The sequence below is a fragment of the Vidua macroura genome, chromosome 5, assembly GCF_024509145.1.
Source record: "Vidua macroura isolate BioBank_ID:100142 chromosome 5, ASM2450914v1, whole genome shotgun sequence".
Lineage (NCBI taxonomy): Eukaryota > Metazoa > Chordata > Aves > Passeriformes > Viduidae > Vidua > Vidua macroura.
This window is the reverse complement of record NC_071575.1, coordinates 16,105,274-16,124,141: the sequence shown is the minus strand read 5'-3', so window position 1 is coordinate 16,124,141 and position 18,868 is coordinate 16,105,274. Positions and strand designations below refer to the sequence as shown.

Genomic DNA, 18,868 nt, shown 5'->3' with positions numbered 1-18,868 from the left:
GGGAATGTGCTGGCCAAACCACCACTCGATTTAATCTGCATTAAAAAGTACCTACTCTTTTTTTCCACTAGAATGATTTTCTGGAATACTTAAGCAGTCTGTGCAATTATGTGTGTGTGGCAAATTCCTTGACTATCAGGTACTAGCAGGAAAATAGCTTACAGACAAATGCATCTCTCTGAATGCTGTTATGTGTTCAGCTTGCAGTGGTGAGGCCTAAAGGTATCTAATCCTTTTGCTCCAGTCTGTCACATTGTTTACCACCATGTAAAACCCTGTATTGCTATTTTTCAGAATGTGTGCTCTAGACACAGGCATTTTCTCTTATTGGCTGAGTATATGCTTCCATTTATTCTTATATGGTAAAACCTGATAGAGTAGAAAAGAACAAATGCTTTGTGCACACCCTCCATAATTTGCAATATTTCAGGCTTGTTATTTCTTAAAGCTTTCTTTTTCCTGACTAAGTAATCTTAGCATTTTCAAGTTTATTCTGTATTTCCACGCTGCCAAGCACTTCCACTTACCCTGCTGTGGACCCTTTCATCTCAGCTGAATCTTTTACATAAGGATCTTGGATATGGGTTTAGAATTTTTTCCATATAAAGTAATTATAATACAAGCTTTTCAGATCAAAGAGCTTGTTTGTCTTTATGGTTATAAAGCTGTGTGTAAATTTGGGGTGCTGTGGCAATGATTAGTAAAATTTTGTCTACTCAAAAATTCTGTTTGATAGCTAGGTTTTATTAAATTGACTACAGTAGATTTTTTTTTTTACAAGGACAATTTTAGTTCAATACTGAGCACATATGTAATTTGAAGAGTCATGTCTGTTTCATTATACATAGTTGAGCACCAAAGATATCTACTAATCTCAGTAGAATTAGCCAAGATCTGAGGACTCTATCAGAACTGATCCTGACATCATCTTCCCAATATGAAATATATTTGCTTGCATTAAGTATCTTTTTTATATGTTACTCAATGCTTTAGTGAACCTTCTTTCTCATCTGTGTTTCATTATTTTTTTAACATCCCTCAGCTGCCTGTGCCATTGTGCAACTGTTGCCAGTGCTGCATAGCAGAACCCTTTCTCTTCCTTTTCTTTCAATACCCTCAGGGTCTGTCATTCTGGGAGTATTCAGTAGTGTACAACACGATGCCCATTCTGAAGCTGCAGTCTCCAGGTTCATTTGGGACCTTACAAGAGAGTTTCAGTCACTTCTGGAGAACAGAATGAGAAGATAATACCATGACATTTCCAGCCAGACAGGGGTCTTTTTTAATGTCAACAGCAACTCTCTCTTTGTGATATAATAATAATACCAAATCATCAGGAACAGGTATTGGTAACCAGAGATTCTTCCCTCAAACACTGACCTTCCTTAGAAATCTGTCAAAAAAAATCTGTCATGGACTCCTACCCTCCATTTCCCATGGGTTTCTCCTCTCTTCAGACTGTTGTCCAGTGTTCCAGTCAAAATCAAGTTTTCAGATTCTCCTTCACAAGAGAACAAAAAGTTCTTTTAATTTTCATTGGTTTTCTCAAAATACATTTTCTGCCTGTGTGATTTAGAGCATCACCAGTAGGAATGCTGATACTCCAAAGGCATATTAGTTTGTCACATTTGAGCAATAGAATTTGGAACAATTTATGAGGTCTGGAAGGAATATGAAAGACTTTGCCGACATATAGATACAATCGGATTTTAATTCCTGAAAACATCTTTTTTGCTGTCTGGAAAAACTGCTTTTGTTAGTAACATATAAGTAAGTAAACATATAAATAACATATGAGTAACATATAAGAAGACTGAGCTTAGATATGTAGCAGATTTGTTTTTCACAGTCGTATGTAGATATTTACCTGAGGGAAAAGATAACTGAGTTAATAAGGAAAGAAGGAAAACCTATCCTGCAATCTAAAAAAAAAAAAAACCACATTGTTCTAGAACATTTTAACTTTTGATGTTTCTGCATTTTAAGAGATGGGAATTTCCATAATATTTTAGAGCTCTTAGCATTGTTGTCTGCAGGTACCAATGCAGATTTGATTGTTCTTTATAATACATGGTGGCATCAGAATAAATGAGTGTTATACCTACACATCAAGTTAAAAACAGTAGAGGGGAAAAAACAAATGTTTTTGTATATAACTCAAGTCAACACTGATTTCATGTCTATTCCATTAGTGTTAGAATTCAGTCATTAAGCTTGGAACTTGCATTGAAGCCTGATGATCACCATCTGACATGAAAAGCATGAGAAAAGTAAGAACCATATGGTATGTCTCAGTTGTTTACTGTTGTGAGTGGAACAGCATAATTTTATCCCAATGGTATAACCAGGAGATGGAGCCTGCTAATCCATCAGAGCAATGTGAACTCCTACAGGATCCAGTAAGGGGTGGGGATTAAATGTATGGTTTCACTATATTTTATTCAATTATTCTTTTGAAGTTGGCTTTCTTAGAAGCCACAGTCTTGCTTCCCTTCCTTTGCTTCATAGTAAGATGTATACAAATAATGCTTATGGTAAATAGTGTGCCACGTTTCACAGGGCAAAATGACCACCCATGACAAGCTAATACAAAATAATGCTCTCTTTAAAAATTGTTTAGTAGCTGAAATTAGAGCATTGGGCAATTTGTTTGGACTACTTGTTTAATTTCATTTTTATTCTATCCTAAAGGCAACAAGAAAATTTGTTTCATAATAGGCATATAAAATAAATTCAGTATTTCTGTCCTTAAGTCTTGAAAGTTGACCATTCATAACAAAGAGTTTCATTGTATTCTGTTGACAAATTTTTCCAGCCCCTGTTAATAAGCTTAGCAAGTAGAAAATTAATAGAAAAATATGCTGGATCAGATTCCAATACCTCTATAAAATATAATATCGCAAGGAATTCAGTTAAGGGCAAGTGCCTGATATTTACTATGCATTAGAAAAGTTGCCCATGGACATCAAAAGTGTACTAGAAATGAACCCCTTAGCTTTTCTGTGACTTTAATATAGCTAGAATCCTTGCTTTAGTTCAGGGGTATAAGTTTTTAAACTGAGATTAGAATCAGAGACCAGATTTACTTGATGTGTTGTGTCACATGATGCATGTGTTGGTCTTTACACCAGTTGCTTTATTTTTTCCAGAAAAATGTGAAGGCTGAATGACTTACACAATTTTTGAGTATCTATTTTCATTTCTTCTCCCTTGGCATCTATCCTTCCTAAGCTTACCATAAGTTTCAGTTTAGTGTCATGAGGGAAAATCTCAGAAGAGGTTCTTCAATTTTATTTGCTTCAGTAATTATTTGAGATTAAGCAATTTGCATTAATACTACCACTATTATTTTTGTTGATATTGGTGCTCTGCCTAATATCTCTGAAATATGGGCTGTTCACGATCAGCAAAGAAGCAGCCTCAATACTGCCTGTCAAACTTAGACAATACTCATATTAAAATATAATTACTTTTTTTATTGCTATGCTGGTCTTTCTTTTAATTATTAATAGTCACTTATTTATGGGTATTGGAATATTTATTGCCTTGCCTTTGTCAGTGGTCTTTCCTTTAAGAAATCTAAATAATTTTAACAGATCATAATCACTTGTTTAGTCATTGATACCTTCTAAGAAATACAGTGCTTCATAGGAGTTATAGATAAAATCAGGTTACTGACTGGTTTGTCTGTATTTTATAGGAGCTTTAAGGCATTATATTATGACTGGCTGAAGAAAGAATTTAAATATTAAGCCTTCAGCTATTTAGGAATGTGTCTGGTAAAGAACATAAAGATGTGCTTGTATTGCGGTGGATCTGAATGTGCGATGTTGAATCTACCACAGGCAAAAGGAAAAAGTACCAATGAGCACAGAAAAAGCACATTCTGTCCTACATCTTCTGGCAGTAGTGGTTATTGAGATGACTGCAGTGACATCACTGGTTTAATTATGTAAGACAGGAAAAAGCAGCAACTTGCACTGTGTGAACTTCACACTGGCAGATTTTCCTACCGGCCATAGCAAAGACTTTGCCTTCCTAGTGAAGATGATTTTGAATGCTGCTTCCATATGCCATGTAAATCAGGCTGCATTGAGAGCTGTTCTCCAGTTGATAGTATTCTGCATCTCTGATGGGGGGGTGTGTGTGTGATCCTTTTCAACACCTGTAGAGGAGTCTGAGCCATTGCTTGTGCTTGTGAGAACAAAAGGTAGATTACTCCTTGGCTGATCTTTTTCAGTTAGGCCTTCAACTTCTATAGCCTTCTAAGACATTTCAGCTGTCAACTCTTCTACTGTGCTGTGTTTGCATTATGTTTAGCACTTGGCTGCCAATATGGCAAACCACTAGTAATTTCTTACTGCTGGATCTGTAAATCATCTAGCAAAAATGTTCTTCAAAGTGCTGTTGATTATCCACTCTTAACCAGCATTCACTTTCAGATGACTAGCTCAGTACTGCATATAGTTCTTCAGATTGGCTTTGTCTATTCAGGTATGATTTTTTATGTTCTTTATTAAGGCAACAGCGGCTTAATGGAATAATAACTGTATTTTCATTGACACATTTCTACTGAGAATATGTGTGCTAAATAAAAAACTGCACTGGAGGAGTAATGAAGTGGTGACTTCTGCCTACTCTCTTGCCACCTGATTTTTCCCCTGCTTTAATTTCTCTTCCTTCTGCTCTATTTCATGACAAATAATGTATTTTCTATAAGCTTCATCATACTGCCACCCACTTACCCACCCTCTATTTCACAATTTAAAAAAAAAAGAAAAATGCATGGTTTACAACTGATTTTGATTTTCATGGCAATTACATAGCACTGAGATTTTCAAATGTTATGTGATAACATTCAGATGGTATAGGGCTGTTAAATACAGACATGCCTTTGTAGCCATTCTCCAACCAGTATTTTCTCTGAGACATTTAAAGCCAAATGTGGTCAACATTACTTTGAGTTATGATTTTTTTCCTTTATGCAAGGGCAAATACTCTGTAGCCTTTAATTCTGTTTAATATTTTTAAAATTATTAACACTTGATTTTGCTTTTCTGCGGGCTCCTAAGCCCTTCATTATCAGTTTCTTCTTTTTCATCTGGTACATGAGTTTTTCAGTGAGTCACATTTTGGAGTGAGTCATGTGCATATTGATGCAGGGAGACGCAAAAGTCTGTCATTAACATAAGAAATTCCATTAGCTTAATTGCAACTGTTCCTGTGGTTAAATTTCAAGACTCAAAAAAAAGGTACCAAATTCCTTCCCTTTTTGCACAGCCCATGTTTGTGCATACCCTTCCTACATACCAACATAGGTCAAATCTACTATGCCTGTGGGATGGAAAGGCATTCCTAGAAACACATTTCTGTAACAGAATGTCCTTGCAGTCTGTATGACTTCCTGGGTGAATTCTATTTTAGGGCTTTATGCTTCATGTGCTAAGTTCTTTTTCATGGTAAAGTAAAGCACTTGAAATGCTTTGATATTAAATATTTAAAATTAAGTGTGCAAGTAGTCTGATTTATTAGTATTAGGTATGTGCTCAAAGTTAGATAAGTATTTAAAATACAGGTTCATTTTATTTTAGCTAATGTTAAGAAAGAGAAATTAATTTGGCAGTTCAGTCCTGTCCCAAACACATATATTAGAGTGGAGTAAGTTATGGAAGTGCTTATGTTTTGATACATTATAGAGAAGTAGCTTAATCCATAGATTAAACAAAAAACTTTTATTAAATCACAGAATACACTGAGTTGGAAGGGACCCACAAGGATCATCAAGTCCAATTCCTGGCCCTGCACAGAGCCATCCCCAAGACTCACATGCTGTGCCTCAGAGTGTTGTTCAAATGCTTCTTGAGCTCTGTCAGGCTGGTGCTGTGAGCACTTCCCTGGGGAGCCTGTTCAGTGCCCAAACACCCTCTGGGTGAAAAACCTTTTCCTCATATCCAACTTAAACCTTCCCTGACACAATTTCAGGCCATTTTTTTGGGTCCTGTAACTAATTACTTGAGAGAACAGATCACCTATTAGGTTTTTAAATCCTAAAACTTTTGTTTTATGAATGGTTGCATCCTTCTGTGAGAGTAGTGCAAAGATTCAGAACATCTTAATATTGGTTATTTATGCTACATGTAAGGATAAATTAAGAATTTAAAATGTATTTCTCTACTTTCAATATGTGTCCAGATGTACTCATTTTATAATCTCATTTTTACTTAAAATTTTGACCTTATTCAGTATGCATTGTACTTGCCATTTGGTTCCAGGATGTATTTCCTGTATAGTGTCAGATCCTGCTCTGGAGAAAGTGTGATTAATTTTGGGGTGCTCATCATGATAGGTGTCAATAGCACTTGCTCACTGAGGGGCAGCAGCTACACAACCACATAGTTTTCCTCATGTATGTGAATTAACTACATTTGTCTGAAGTTAATACATTTTGTGTTTGCTATGTGTGGTCATTTCACTTGACTCTACTGACTTCAAGTGACAGGAATTTCTCCTCAGAATCAGATATAACTGTTATCTTGAGTTCCAAGGGTATAACCACTTCAGATGTGGTGTTTCTTTTGGAGCCCCAGTCAGAAAATATCACATGCAGCTAGGCTGATATGCAGTGGTGTAGAGACCAAGATTCTGTGTCTGGGACTGCTAGAGCTGGGATTTGCAAGGTACTTAGGCTCATATACCACTGAGAATAGTCACAGAGTCTCCCAGGATGATTCCTGATGTAGCCCAGCATTTGTGCAAAATCGCCTTCAGTTTCAGCATAGCCAGCAGATCGGGAACACAAACTTAGTGACCATCTTGGAGATGTTGAAATGACATGTCTAGCATCCTACAGGGATTGAGGCAGAGGCAGGTACAGAGTATTCTTCTCCATCGTTCTGCTGCTGTAAGTACAAGACTGTCTCCCTGATACTTCATGCAGAATACAGGAGGTGCAGTCAAACTTTACCCAGACTCAGAGCGAATGAAAGAGATGCGGACTTGGAATATGTTCGTGAAAGAATGGCAGCAGAGGTGCAGTGTAAGACAAGATAATGAGGATGGGAAACAGAAAAACATTAGTAGGGAGAAGGCTTTGGGGGATGTGGGAAAGGTGTGCCCAGGTTCCCAAAACCTTTCACTGTCTGTGAGACATAGGATATATGTCATAATTGAGGCTCCTCCTTTTCAGGATCCTTACTGAATCTCAGAAGGGCACATATGCTTAATGCAGGGATGCTGATGTAGGAAAATAATAACTGATTGTGTTATACGTCATGCCCTAATGCTCCTTTTTCTTCTGCACACCTCAGGCATTTTCCCCTGAGAGCATCTTGGGCAGCAGCAGGGGGAGCACTGAGAGCACAGAACACTGTCCCAGCTCTTCTGTCCCTGGCTTGACTGCTGCAGCTGCTGGGGACAGCCATGGCAGAGATAGACCTGCTTATCCAAATTTATAGAAGATATTCAGAAACAAGTTTCTTGTTCTATCAGTTCATGGTAATAATAATGTCAAAATAGAATACTAGGTAACAGACTTGTAATTTTTTGCTTTTATTTCACAGTGTAAGGTACGTGTCCTTTGGGCCAAGGAGAGTTAGAAGCACATCTCTGTTAGGATGATAGAAAATACATGTTTGACAAATTATTTCTACAGAAGAAACTTCCTACTGACCTCATTGCTTCAAACTGAGTGGCAGCATTTAGCTTATCAAATGTCTCTCTGCTTTCTGCCTCCTGTAAGCAGAACAATATTGCCCTCTGGATTTCATCTTTGCTGCTCCATTTAAAAATATTGTTTTCTTACAAAGATAAATAATAAGTTAATGTTTGTGTCTCCAGAGCTACGATGCAATAGCAAACGGTAAATGTCCTGTTATTTTGTACCTTTAGTAGTTTGCTGAAGTTTTGCTCTAGCAGATGCTGTTTAAAAGTATGTGAAATACTTCTGCAAATGGATGATATTGTGAAAGAAACAGATACAAGAAGGAAAGGTTTTGATGTTTAGTTTCAGGTTTCACTTTTAGGTTTGGTTTAGGTTTTACTGGACTAGTTCAGGAAAGTCTCCAATGTATTCTGAAACAAGGGAATTGAGTAATATTTTTCCTAGCAGTGGCTGCTTACAAATGTCAAGGCAGAAAGCAGAGTAGTCTTCACTAAAAGCTGAGAAAAAAGGAGGGACTGAAAGGAAATAAGACATCTTGTATCATTTACTGTATGCCTTGAAAAAAAACTTGTCTAGGTAATAAGGTCATATGTTAGATAGGAGATAGTTAACATCTGATAAAAAGAAGGCCATACATAAAGGTATTTATGTATGTTTTATACATGGTGTACAGCTGCTGAGCTATGAACTTGGTAACTGTAAATAATAGTTAAGATTAAAGCTGCTCTCACCTTTTCTTGTTAACTTTTAAGAGTAGAACAGCCTTTCTCTGCTTTTGCTTTCTGTATTCATCATACTCTCTGTTGAAAAATATTGGCTTGCTCTCTTAGATTATGATAGATTCCAAGTTATTGTGATAGACAATCTGATGTACATACATACGTGTACATATTATGAGAATAAATAGCCTCTTTATAAAGAGTCCTTCAACCTAAAGTATCCTAGTGCCCAAATTTTGCTTTTTATGTTGATAGAGACATGAAAAGGAAGGCTTCCATACCTAAATTTTGGAGGTGATTTAAATTCTCATTAAGTATGAAAATGAGAGTTGATGTGATAGGTTAAGTAGTGTCTGAAGAAAATTTGTCACTACAATTGAAGAAAATTGTAGTGGTACAATGTCCTTATGCTAGATCTTACTACTCTCTCACTGCTGTATCATTAGTATTCCCTCTTTACACAGAGAAATTACTTTGTTAGCCTTTTACTACTGCAAGCGACTTCTAATACTTGATTCAGTGTTCCAGTAAAAACCAGAACTTTTAATAAAGCTTTAATTCTGTATTAATATCTTGTGATTTCTCTACCAATTTTTTCCTTTTGCATATAATATCAAATATCATGTAAGGATTTCTGTCTGTTCTGTTTGAGGATATATGTTGCTGATACATGTTGCTTATGTCTCTTCTAATTTAGGCTGAAGTTCCCTTACTGAAGCTTAGTATTCCAGTTTATATTGATTTTGCCATTTCATAATGTCTAATTCAATTAATTGAGTAACTCTGATTTAGATGGCATTTTTAACTACATTTGTTTGGGTTGTTTTAACTCCAAACAAGCATAAATAAGAGGTTCTAAGTGGTGCCTGTTTTTCTTTAGTTGACAGAAATATCTTCTACTCTGTTTATTTATTTATTTTCTGAGAAGTGGGCATAAATAACTTTGATTTTACTAAAACTCTCCCTACAGGGCTATATCAAGGCTTCCCAGTAGCACACACAGAATTAGATTTTCATGTTCAAAGGATCTCTAAGGAGGCAAAATTAAATTATACAACAGAACAGAAAAATTAGGGAGTTCTGGGAAAGGAATGAAGCCTGTGAGAGATTAACAGGAAACTGTGTGGTCTGGGTTTGGAGTTTCATGGGTTTGTGTGACAGTCTGAGCTCTGTAGATTTTTCTGTATCTCATTTGCCTCCTCCAGACGCATCTCTCTTTCCAGGCTACGCAACCCCAGTCTATCAAATTTGGGGCGTTTGTGACCCTTTTCTCTCACGCAGCTATTAACTCCTTCCTTCCTCTTTGCAAATGCATCTCTCTTTCCCTGCAGTAATTCCCACATATCTCTTTCCCACTGTCTGGGAGGAACTGGGCATCTGTCAAGCAGGGACGGGTGAGAAAGGGGATGGCAATAACTGTTTCTTCACCCTCCGAATAGACTTTCCCTAATGGTGCCTTTTTAGTGCCTTATTGATGGCAGAAATCTGTGCAAGTGTAAAAAGAGCTCACCCCAATCTGCAGTAGTCTGTAAATTTGTCTGTATCATGTTCATCCCTGCATTGTCTAGTTGCATGAGAGTACCAGTTTTTTCCAGTCATGTGTCTAATGAACTCTGGCATTGACTGATCCTTTTTTGAATGATCAGGAGATCTGACTAGATATTTTCCACTTCCCCTCGTTCACATTGACATTGAATTCCTGTGATTTGCACTCTATCTTAGGCTATTTATATAAAATACATATAATGGAAATATACAACTCTCATTCTGCTTGTGTATTTTGTTTTTACCGTTCAATAATTGTTTGTCATGGGGTTTTTTCACTCTGTTCCTGTAATGTCTAAATACTCATATGCTCCCCCTTCAGTGACTCTATTGTAATTAATGTTGAAATTTTCTCACTTATATGCATGTGTTTTTTACCTTTACAGAGTGCACTGACATTTTTATATGACTTTTGTATTCATTCACTTCCATTGGCTTGTAAGGTTACAACTAATGTGTGTCACCTGCTTTCCTGTGCTGAGCACTGCTGCAGTTCTTTGCTTTTTACTCCAGGGGGCAAGAAGTGCTTTATTCTCTGGTACAGCAATTCTGAGATTTAAAATACAAGTGTAGGGCAGCCACTATGGAAGATGGTGTCATAAATAGAGAGGAAAGACCTCTAGTCTGCTTCCTTTGTCTATGCAAATACCTAGCAATAATAGTCTTCCACGACCTACACTCTGCAGAATTAACCCGATCCTTTTAATAATCAGTGTGAGAATATTGGTTGCTATGGCAACACATTCTGTGGTACTACTAGAGTGTCAAAATAACCTAATGAAATACCATGCTAAGAATGTTTTAGAAATTGACTTCTAAAATAAAAAGTAAATAAATCCACCTAACTTTACAAGATATGGATAGATTCATGAAGTCTGCAACAAGGGAACAACCATTTTCTAACCAAGGGGAAACAGAATAATGGAGTGGGATATATTGTGTTTCTCATCTTTGATACATGAGTTGAGATAGAATTTCTAAATATTTAGAAATATTTCCCTGCTTAAATTCATGATATACAAAAAACTTTTGTGTTAAGAAGTTAGCATAAGAATCAAGAGTTGAATGATCCTCAGATGTTACACAGTTTGAGTTAGTGCCTGTCTGTGCGGTGCCTTTGCTTCTTCTACAGTTTCCATCAGCTTGTGTTCATCTTTAGAGCTGCTGCTGTTTCTCTACTTCTTTTCCCCCCTACTTTTCTTTCACTTCTCTCTTCCCTTCCTTGAAGCAGACTCCATGCATTTCTTTATTTTATTGGCTAAAATAATCTGCAGTTAGGTGTTGGGGTTTTTAAGATGATTTTTACATGGACCCCATAGCAGCACTTTAGAGTTAATGTTACCATCAGATTGATGGCTGTGGTCAACCATTGTCTCAAACAGTGCTATTCTAGTCAAGCAAAAATTCAGTCACTTTTGAAAGAAGCACTCCTAAACACAGCATTTAGTATCTGAGTATCAGGCAGGCCGCTCAAGCAAATTTGAAGAAGGCTAGGACAGCTATTTCATATACCAATATAAATAGAGACAAAGAATTGATGTGTAAAAATTACTTTTTTTTTTTTTTTTTTTACTTGTAACAATTTGTGTTGACGTGATATTTTAAAAATCATTCATTACTGGGTTAACTTTCCTCTTTCTTCTCCTAAAATTAGTAAAAATTGCCACTGCAATTCAGTTGAGATGGATTTTCCTGTGCAGCAAAATAACATAAATATATGGGAACTGACCACTGTTCCTATTTCTGCCTGTCATAGAAAATTAGGATACTGGTTTAAGCAAAAATTAGCATTTTTCCCTTATCACTCAGATCAAGATATAAGCCACAGTGTTCATAAATCAGTGATTATTCCTGATACTTTTCATCCCTTCCAGACTATAAAGCGAAATAATATAGATAATTTTAAAATTGCCTACAAAATAAGATAACATGTTAATTACTGATAAATATAATGCAAAATCTGAAACCTCATCTTTTGATTGATTTAGTAGTTTTTGCCTGCAAAAATCTTGGACACATTCAGGCAAATGTTAGTTTTTATTCTTTGTGGAATATCCTAAACTTAATGATAGTACAGCAAATTTTAAAGTAACATGAAATAGAAATTGCCAATTTTTTGATAATAAAGACAATAAATATTTTCTATGTATATTAATATGTTCACTCAATTTTAAAGTATAATTGCAGACAGCTTAATATGCACCTTCCTTAGAAAGTATTATTTTCATGTAACAGTTTTAACAGTTGAGTAGGTACTTTGGATTAAAATAACAGTTTATCTTTTGGTATTTCTGAATGGGACACTCTTAAGATCATAAGATAAAAAGTTTCTTTACAATATACATCACTGTGTTTAATTTGAAAGTATTGTTTCTTTATGCACAGAGGCCTTCTTCAATGCGTTTATCACCAAGGGAGGAAGAAGATGATGATGCAGCTGAAAATACTTGTGGACCTTCTGGTTTATGGGAGGCACTGACACCTTGTAATGGATGCAGAAACCTCGGATTTCCCATGCTTGCACAGGTATGTGATTGTCTTTTCATCATACAGCTTAGATGTATGATGAGATGCTTAATCTCTGCCTTAACCCTTGGAGTTATTTATAGTCTTGCCTTATTCCCTTCAAAATTGCTACTTTCGCTCTTCATTTTAATGTCAAAAGCTGCTTCCAAAATTAAATGTGGAGGTTCAGTCATCCTGCTATAATACTTATTCATATGAGTTTAATACAGAGACTGATGTTTACTACCTCTATTTTAGACAGATAGTTGCTGTGTTGGATAGCTTTCTTTTCCATCTGGAAAGAAATTTTGAAGTCACATAGTTTCCTTTGGGATAAGTACTCTATTTTTGACCAGCTTCTAATTAATATAATGACATCTCAGCTACTTTCTTTATAGAATTAATTGAGGACATCATGCATAACTCAACTGATGTAAGAATATAGCCTAAGACTTCTTTTTGAAGATTATGTAAGTTAAAGAAAAAATCCCCAAATGTTTTCAAATGCTCATCATAATACAGAAGAGAATAAATAGAAGTGGGTAATATATTTGGGTCTAAGGCCGAGCAACTCTCGGAGCAGACCAGTCTACAGTATCTATCAAAGCATTCCAGCAGCTGTGTCCTGAACAAGTGATATTGTATTGCTACAGAACAGGATGATGCTTATTGCTGCTTCTGGGTCTCCCTTGTTCTCTCCCCACACCATAAATTAGCACTCTCGTTTGTGTAACATTTTTCCTGCACTTTTTTTTTTTGTAGCATTGAATGAAGACCTGCCAAATTTCTGTTTAGAAATGTCTGGTTTTTTTCAGTTGCATCCTTACTTGGCACTGCATTTAAATAGCTTTGTCAGATTCTTGTGTACTGCACTGGAATTCCATATCCTGTCTCACCACACTTCATACACTGTTGCTTTCATACCGTGACTGTACCTTTTATTCCCTTTAAGTCTCGTGGGACTTGCACCTGTTTGAAGTCAATGCTGAAGCCTTCCCTGCAGTCAATGGAAACAGGATATGGCAGCTCATGTGCTTGAATAACAATGAGCACTGCCCTGTCTCTTGATAAGGAGCCTTTATATTCCTTTCCCCTTTCAGTAGCTGTTTCCTACTTCATACTATCCATCATTTTAGACATTTGGCAAAGTGTGGCGTTGTCTCTGTTGTACAATCAGAGTACTAGTTACTAATTCCTCGTTTTTAAAGATTTGTTTCAAAACATATTTCTTAAATGGAACTTTTCTTATTTAAATATTCACCTGTGGTTTAATTATTGTTAAATTTGCCAATGATGAACATAACACACCATTTTTATTTCCTTAGAAAATATTTTTGTTTTCCTTGTTTCTTCTTTAGGTAAGGTATATATAAAGGGTGCTATAAAATTGAGGGATGCCTTTGAAAAGTGTAATCAAGTGTGATTGTTTGGTTGGTAGGTATGTCTTTCCTATTTATAAAGAGATTCATTTCAACTATGATGTAAGTTTTAAGATAGTGATTCCTGAATTAGTGTTATTCATTGTACTTAAATTTTAAGCTCAGACTTACGATATCTCATTCTTCTTGCTCTGAGAACAATAAGATTTTTAATTATAGGTACAAAAAAGAATATATTTATTATGCTTTCATTTATGATATGACAGATTGACTTTCTAGATTGCTTCTATCCATAGAAATTCACGACAGAGATACTTTTGGTCTTTTGTGGATTTCTTTTTATGGGACGAAGGAAAGAAATTGGGTACTGAAAAATCTCCAAACTAAAAACCAGTGACTTTGGTTTTAATAAATTGTTGCCATCACTGTATGCAGTCTTTCAAGCTGTTAGCTAATCTGTTGGATCTCTCGCATTTACTTCAGAATGCAGCAGAGAACATCTTGTTCTAAGGGATTGAAAACACAAAGTATATATGTAAGTTTCTGGATTAAGAACAGTATCTGGAACTGGTCTAACAAATTATATATTGTGTGCAATAGCATGTTTTAGGTAAAAGTACAAAAATATGTTTCTGATACTTATGTCAGTACATTAACGTATCAGAAAGCGCAGACTTCATCAGGAAGAAACAGTGAGATAGGGGTATTTGACATGGTGTCTTAAAATTTGTACTCTCCTAAAGATCCCAAAATAGGGAAAAGACTCTATCAATTACTCTTGGACTCAAACAAGTTCATTTTTACACTTCCCTTTTATTTAAAAATAAATTTTGCAGTCATATAAATATATTGTGTTTTCACATCAAAGGTGGACAAACATAAATATTGATTCTTGCTTTATATACACAGTCAGAGGCACAATGATAACATGAAATTGAGTTTTAGGTGACATTATGAAAATGTCCGTCTGTGACCTAGTGAGCTAACAGTTTTCATTATGCCAAAGTTGAGGGCAGTAACCTCCTTGACAAACTTGGTTTCATTTTTGCAGTTAGGGAAAAAAACTTGTCTGTAGGTACTTCTGGCATGTTATTGCTGTCTCTACTGTGCTGGGAAATGTCATTTTAGAAAGGGCTATTACAGAAAATTCTGCGTAAAATGTTACATCATTTAAGACCTAGCATAGCAGTAATATAGGTGTTCTCAGAACTATCAACTCTCTTTTACAGTCTCAAAATTGGTGAAGTGCTGGAAGAGCTTTATGAAAAAATCTTTGTGCCTTGTAAAAATTTCAGGGGTTTAGAATATGCAGCTGGATTTTTGAGACTGAAATTTAGACATGTCTTCTTATTTTAGCAGAGTGTATTCCATTTGTAGGTTATGATTTAGGGTTAATTTGGGCCTTTGTTCTGGAGTTAATCTTTGGTTTAGGGCAAAAATTCAGTACTCGCATATTCATGTCTTCTTGAGAATAAAGCAGCATACACTGAATGTATGTATACAATTCCATTTTCTTTTTCATGTATAGCATACCTTGAATATTTCTCTGCCAAGGGGCAAATAGGGCCTGATGTACAGAGATAGAGGGCAATCTGCAATGTCAGCGGGATGAGTGCTGCAGAGTTCTATATGATCCCCCCAGCATTATCAGTTTAAAGCAAGCAGTTCACACACCTTAATCTTGACTGCCATGCCAGCATATTTTTCTAATTATGATATAAAGCAATTGTGAGATAAAGCAGGTTTAGCTTGTCCCACTTAGGATGATACTGCTGGGTCAGCTTGACTGGACTGTGACTTGAATTGTGTTGTATGTACAACTTTAAAATCCTGACAATTATTCTGTGTGTTTGACATGATGACAGCCAGGAACACCTCATTTGTTGCAGCTCTGTTACAAAATGAAAATAATGTCTGTAAAGAGAGCAGTGCAGTTGCTATGGAAAAATTGAACTTTGATTCAAAACCATAAGTATAAATCTTCATGTTGCCAGTTGCTGGGAAGCATGGCTCTTCACTATATGGAAAATTTACTTAAATATTTAAATAAAAATATTTAATATAATAAAATTTACTTAAATATTTAAATGTTATGTTTCTAGCTTAGTGTAAATTTTTCATCTTTTAAGAGGCAATAAACTTCTGGGAGACCTTGACATTTTCCTTTAAGACTGATCAACATTCTCAATCAATAAACTCTAGGATTCCTAGAGGTTGGAACTCCAGCAACTTTATCATGGGTTCTCCTGTGGAGAGAAAATTTTCATTCCCGTGAAAATGCCTTTTTATTTAGAGGGAGAGAAGAAAAAGTGGACTCCTAACTACATTTTTAGGAGATGAGAACTCTATGTAATAGTTTCTTTGTAAATACAGGCTATGGTGGGAATATTTAAAGTTTGGAATTTGATGCATCTCTTAATAGGGTTATTTATTTCATGTCTGCCTTCCAGAAGATCATTTTGTCTGTCTGTACTTCTTTTACTAAATTTTAAAAAGCAATTTTTAATGGGAAGAGATTTTGTATACTGTTTGTATTGTAGAAGCTAGTTAAGGTTGTTCTGTAGAAAGCCTGACATTGAAAATTGTTATGTTGCAATTATTTTTACATTTTCAAAGTCAGTTCAGGATGCAAGAGAGGTAAATGGGGTAATTAAGTAAGAAGCTAATTTAGTTTTCACATAGAGATTTGCTGCTCCTAAAAAACCCTCTATACTGACACTCTCTGGAGAGAGGCAGCATGGCTCTTTGTTATCTCTTTCTGAAGATTTTTAATATTGGGAATTTTATTTGGCATTATTTGTTTTCATTTTAACATATTCTTTCAGTTTGAACTCCTCCTCTCTTCAGTTGCCTCAAAATTTTTCTTAGATTTTAAGCTCAATGTTAATGTTTGAGTAATTTTTGAATTGCTACGGTGCAGGGGAGGTAGTATAAAAGAGGAAGTATTTCTTCTTTGTTTTTTAATAAAAACAGACAAAAACAAAGAACATGTTTTTAGTTAAACAATAAAGGCTAAAGTGTTTCAGCTTAGCTTTTCAATTCATTAATAACTTTACCTTTCAGTGCATTCAGTGGAATAACATTTCAAACTAGACTGGTAAAGAAGCAGATTTGGCACATCTTACTTAGTGCTGAAGTTCTCCAAAATTAGAAACAGAAAGTCTTGTGGCATTACCTAATTTCTGTGTTACAGGGGAGGAAACCTGTCTCCTTATTTAGCGATGGTATAGACAAAGTAGAGAAAGCTTTGGCCTAAACTATACCTGAGTATGGATAGACAGAGTAAGATTGTTATATTAACTATAATACTTTCCTATAGTTTCTAACCTTCAGTGAATTTTTTTTTCTTCCTAATTTAGTAGATTAAATTATAAATTTACATAAATGGGAGTAACATGGAAAGCTCTAGTACCCATAAAAATTATTTCTGTTAAACTCTTGATTTGCAGTGTTGTCTGTCTTGCAGTAAGCTTAAGTCTTATTAGTAATTTCAGGAACCCACCACCCACACACTGAAGCAGCTACTGAAAAGTGCAATATATATTCTGCCTAGGAAGAACCAGCAGGTGATGGTTATACCCTGCTGAACAGTGATAGGAAATAAGTATACTGAAAAATTCTGGTTAATTTTAGTGCTATGCTACATTTTCTGATTGTGTTTTAAGGAATGAAGCTGAACATTTTATTCTTGCATATGGTATGTATTGCATATGTAGCTTCTGAATTTCCAGTGTAAATTTGGAATTGCCCATGTAAATTTGTGATGTCTTGTTGCAAATGCATTTTTGCTGTGCTAGTTGTGTAACCTAGACTCCACTACACAGGTGTGTAGTATGGCCAGAGAAGTTATCATCTGTTTATCCTTGCATATTTTCAGAATTGACTGGTCAAGCTCCTAAACTCTGCTTCAACTGCAAGTTTGGATGAGATCACTTCCAGAGATCTCTTTCATATCGTTGCTAGCACCTATATTCTATAATCCTCTGTAAGGCTATGGGACATCAGATGAGCTTATTTCTTTAAAGGTTTAGGACTGCCTCTGCAGTTTGTAAATGACTGTTTTTGAAAAATTGACTATCCCTGTCCAGCACTGTGTAAATCTGGTCACTTCTGGGATGTGTTGTCTCTTGGTGTGATCATGAAACAGCAAAATTAAACAGGATGAGAGAGAAAGGAGAGAGGTGTTAAAATGTAATGGAACTTTTGATGTATGTCAGAAATAATCTGAAATATTGATGACTGTAGTGGTTTACAAGATTAAATTTAATTCTTATTAATGGTATTCAAATTCCTGTAGAAATTACTGTTGAATTGAAAACTGCCACATACTTAACTGAAACATGTCACAATGGTAATCTGGGAAGATCTGACATAGTATAATTATATTATATTTTGTTGTTTTGTGGTTTGAAAGTTAGTGGTAACCAGAAGACTCACTTTTATGGAATGTTTTTCCTTTCAGTGCTGCCTCTCAAATTATGGGAAAATGGAAAATAATCAGTTTGAATTGCCCAGTGAATAGACAGCAGTGGCACATGGCAATTAGTTTTGTACATGAAGGAAGTTCAGCTTCCTGTTGAAAACTTCATGTTTGGACTTCAACTGCTTCATAACAGGAATATTAAAGCAGTATATTAAAACCTGAAAATGTATGTTGATCTTTCTGATTATTTTGACCAAATTGGGCTACTAATTGTTCAGTATTAACATTTCCTGGGGAAAAAAAGCCATCATAGATACATTGTATTTGTTGTTTCTACTGTAATAACAGGAGGAAGAGTTTATGCCCAAAAGTGCTGGTGTTGAGGTGTCTGGAGTTAAGCTATCAGTTGAGTGGGGATATCGACATGGTGATTGTGACATGGATTTGCCACGCTGATTACCTGCGCAGTTAGGCTTTGTGTCAGGTTATATTTCTGTTTAAAGGGCTGTTTAAAGACACTTGATGTTTTGGCACTTTTTTTGAGCATAAAGACCTATTTTCTATTTTGTTTTGCTTATTTTTAATTATGTTAATAATACATCTGAGAACCAAGCTAATACTGGAAATGTAAGTGATA

The 18,868-nt window shown here is 35.5% G+C and overlaps 1 protein-coding gene across 2 annotated transcripts in view; it reads left to right on the top strand.

Moving 5' to 3' along the window:
- ANKS1B (ankyrin repeat and sterile alpha motif domain containing 1B) overlaps nt 1-18,868 on the top strand; it is a 396,726-nt gene that overhangs the window by 79,529 nt on the left and 298,329 nt on the right. For both annotated transcript variants that reach the window (XM_053977912.1, XM_053977910.1), the window contains exon 9: nt 12,310-12,450. In XM_053977912.1, the coding sequence (XP_053833887.1) occupies nt 12,310-12,450 (141 nt within the window). The remainder of the gene's footprint in view (nt 1-12,309; nt 12,451-18,868) is intronic.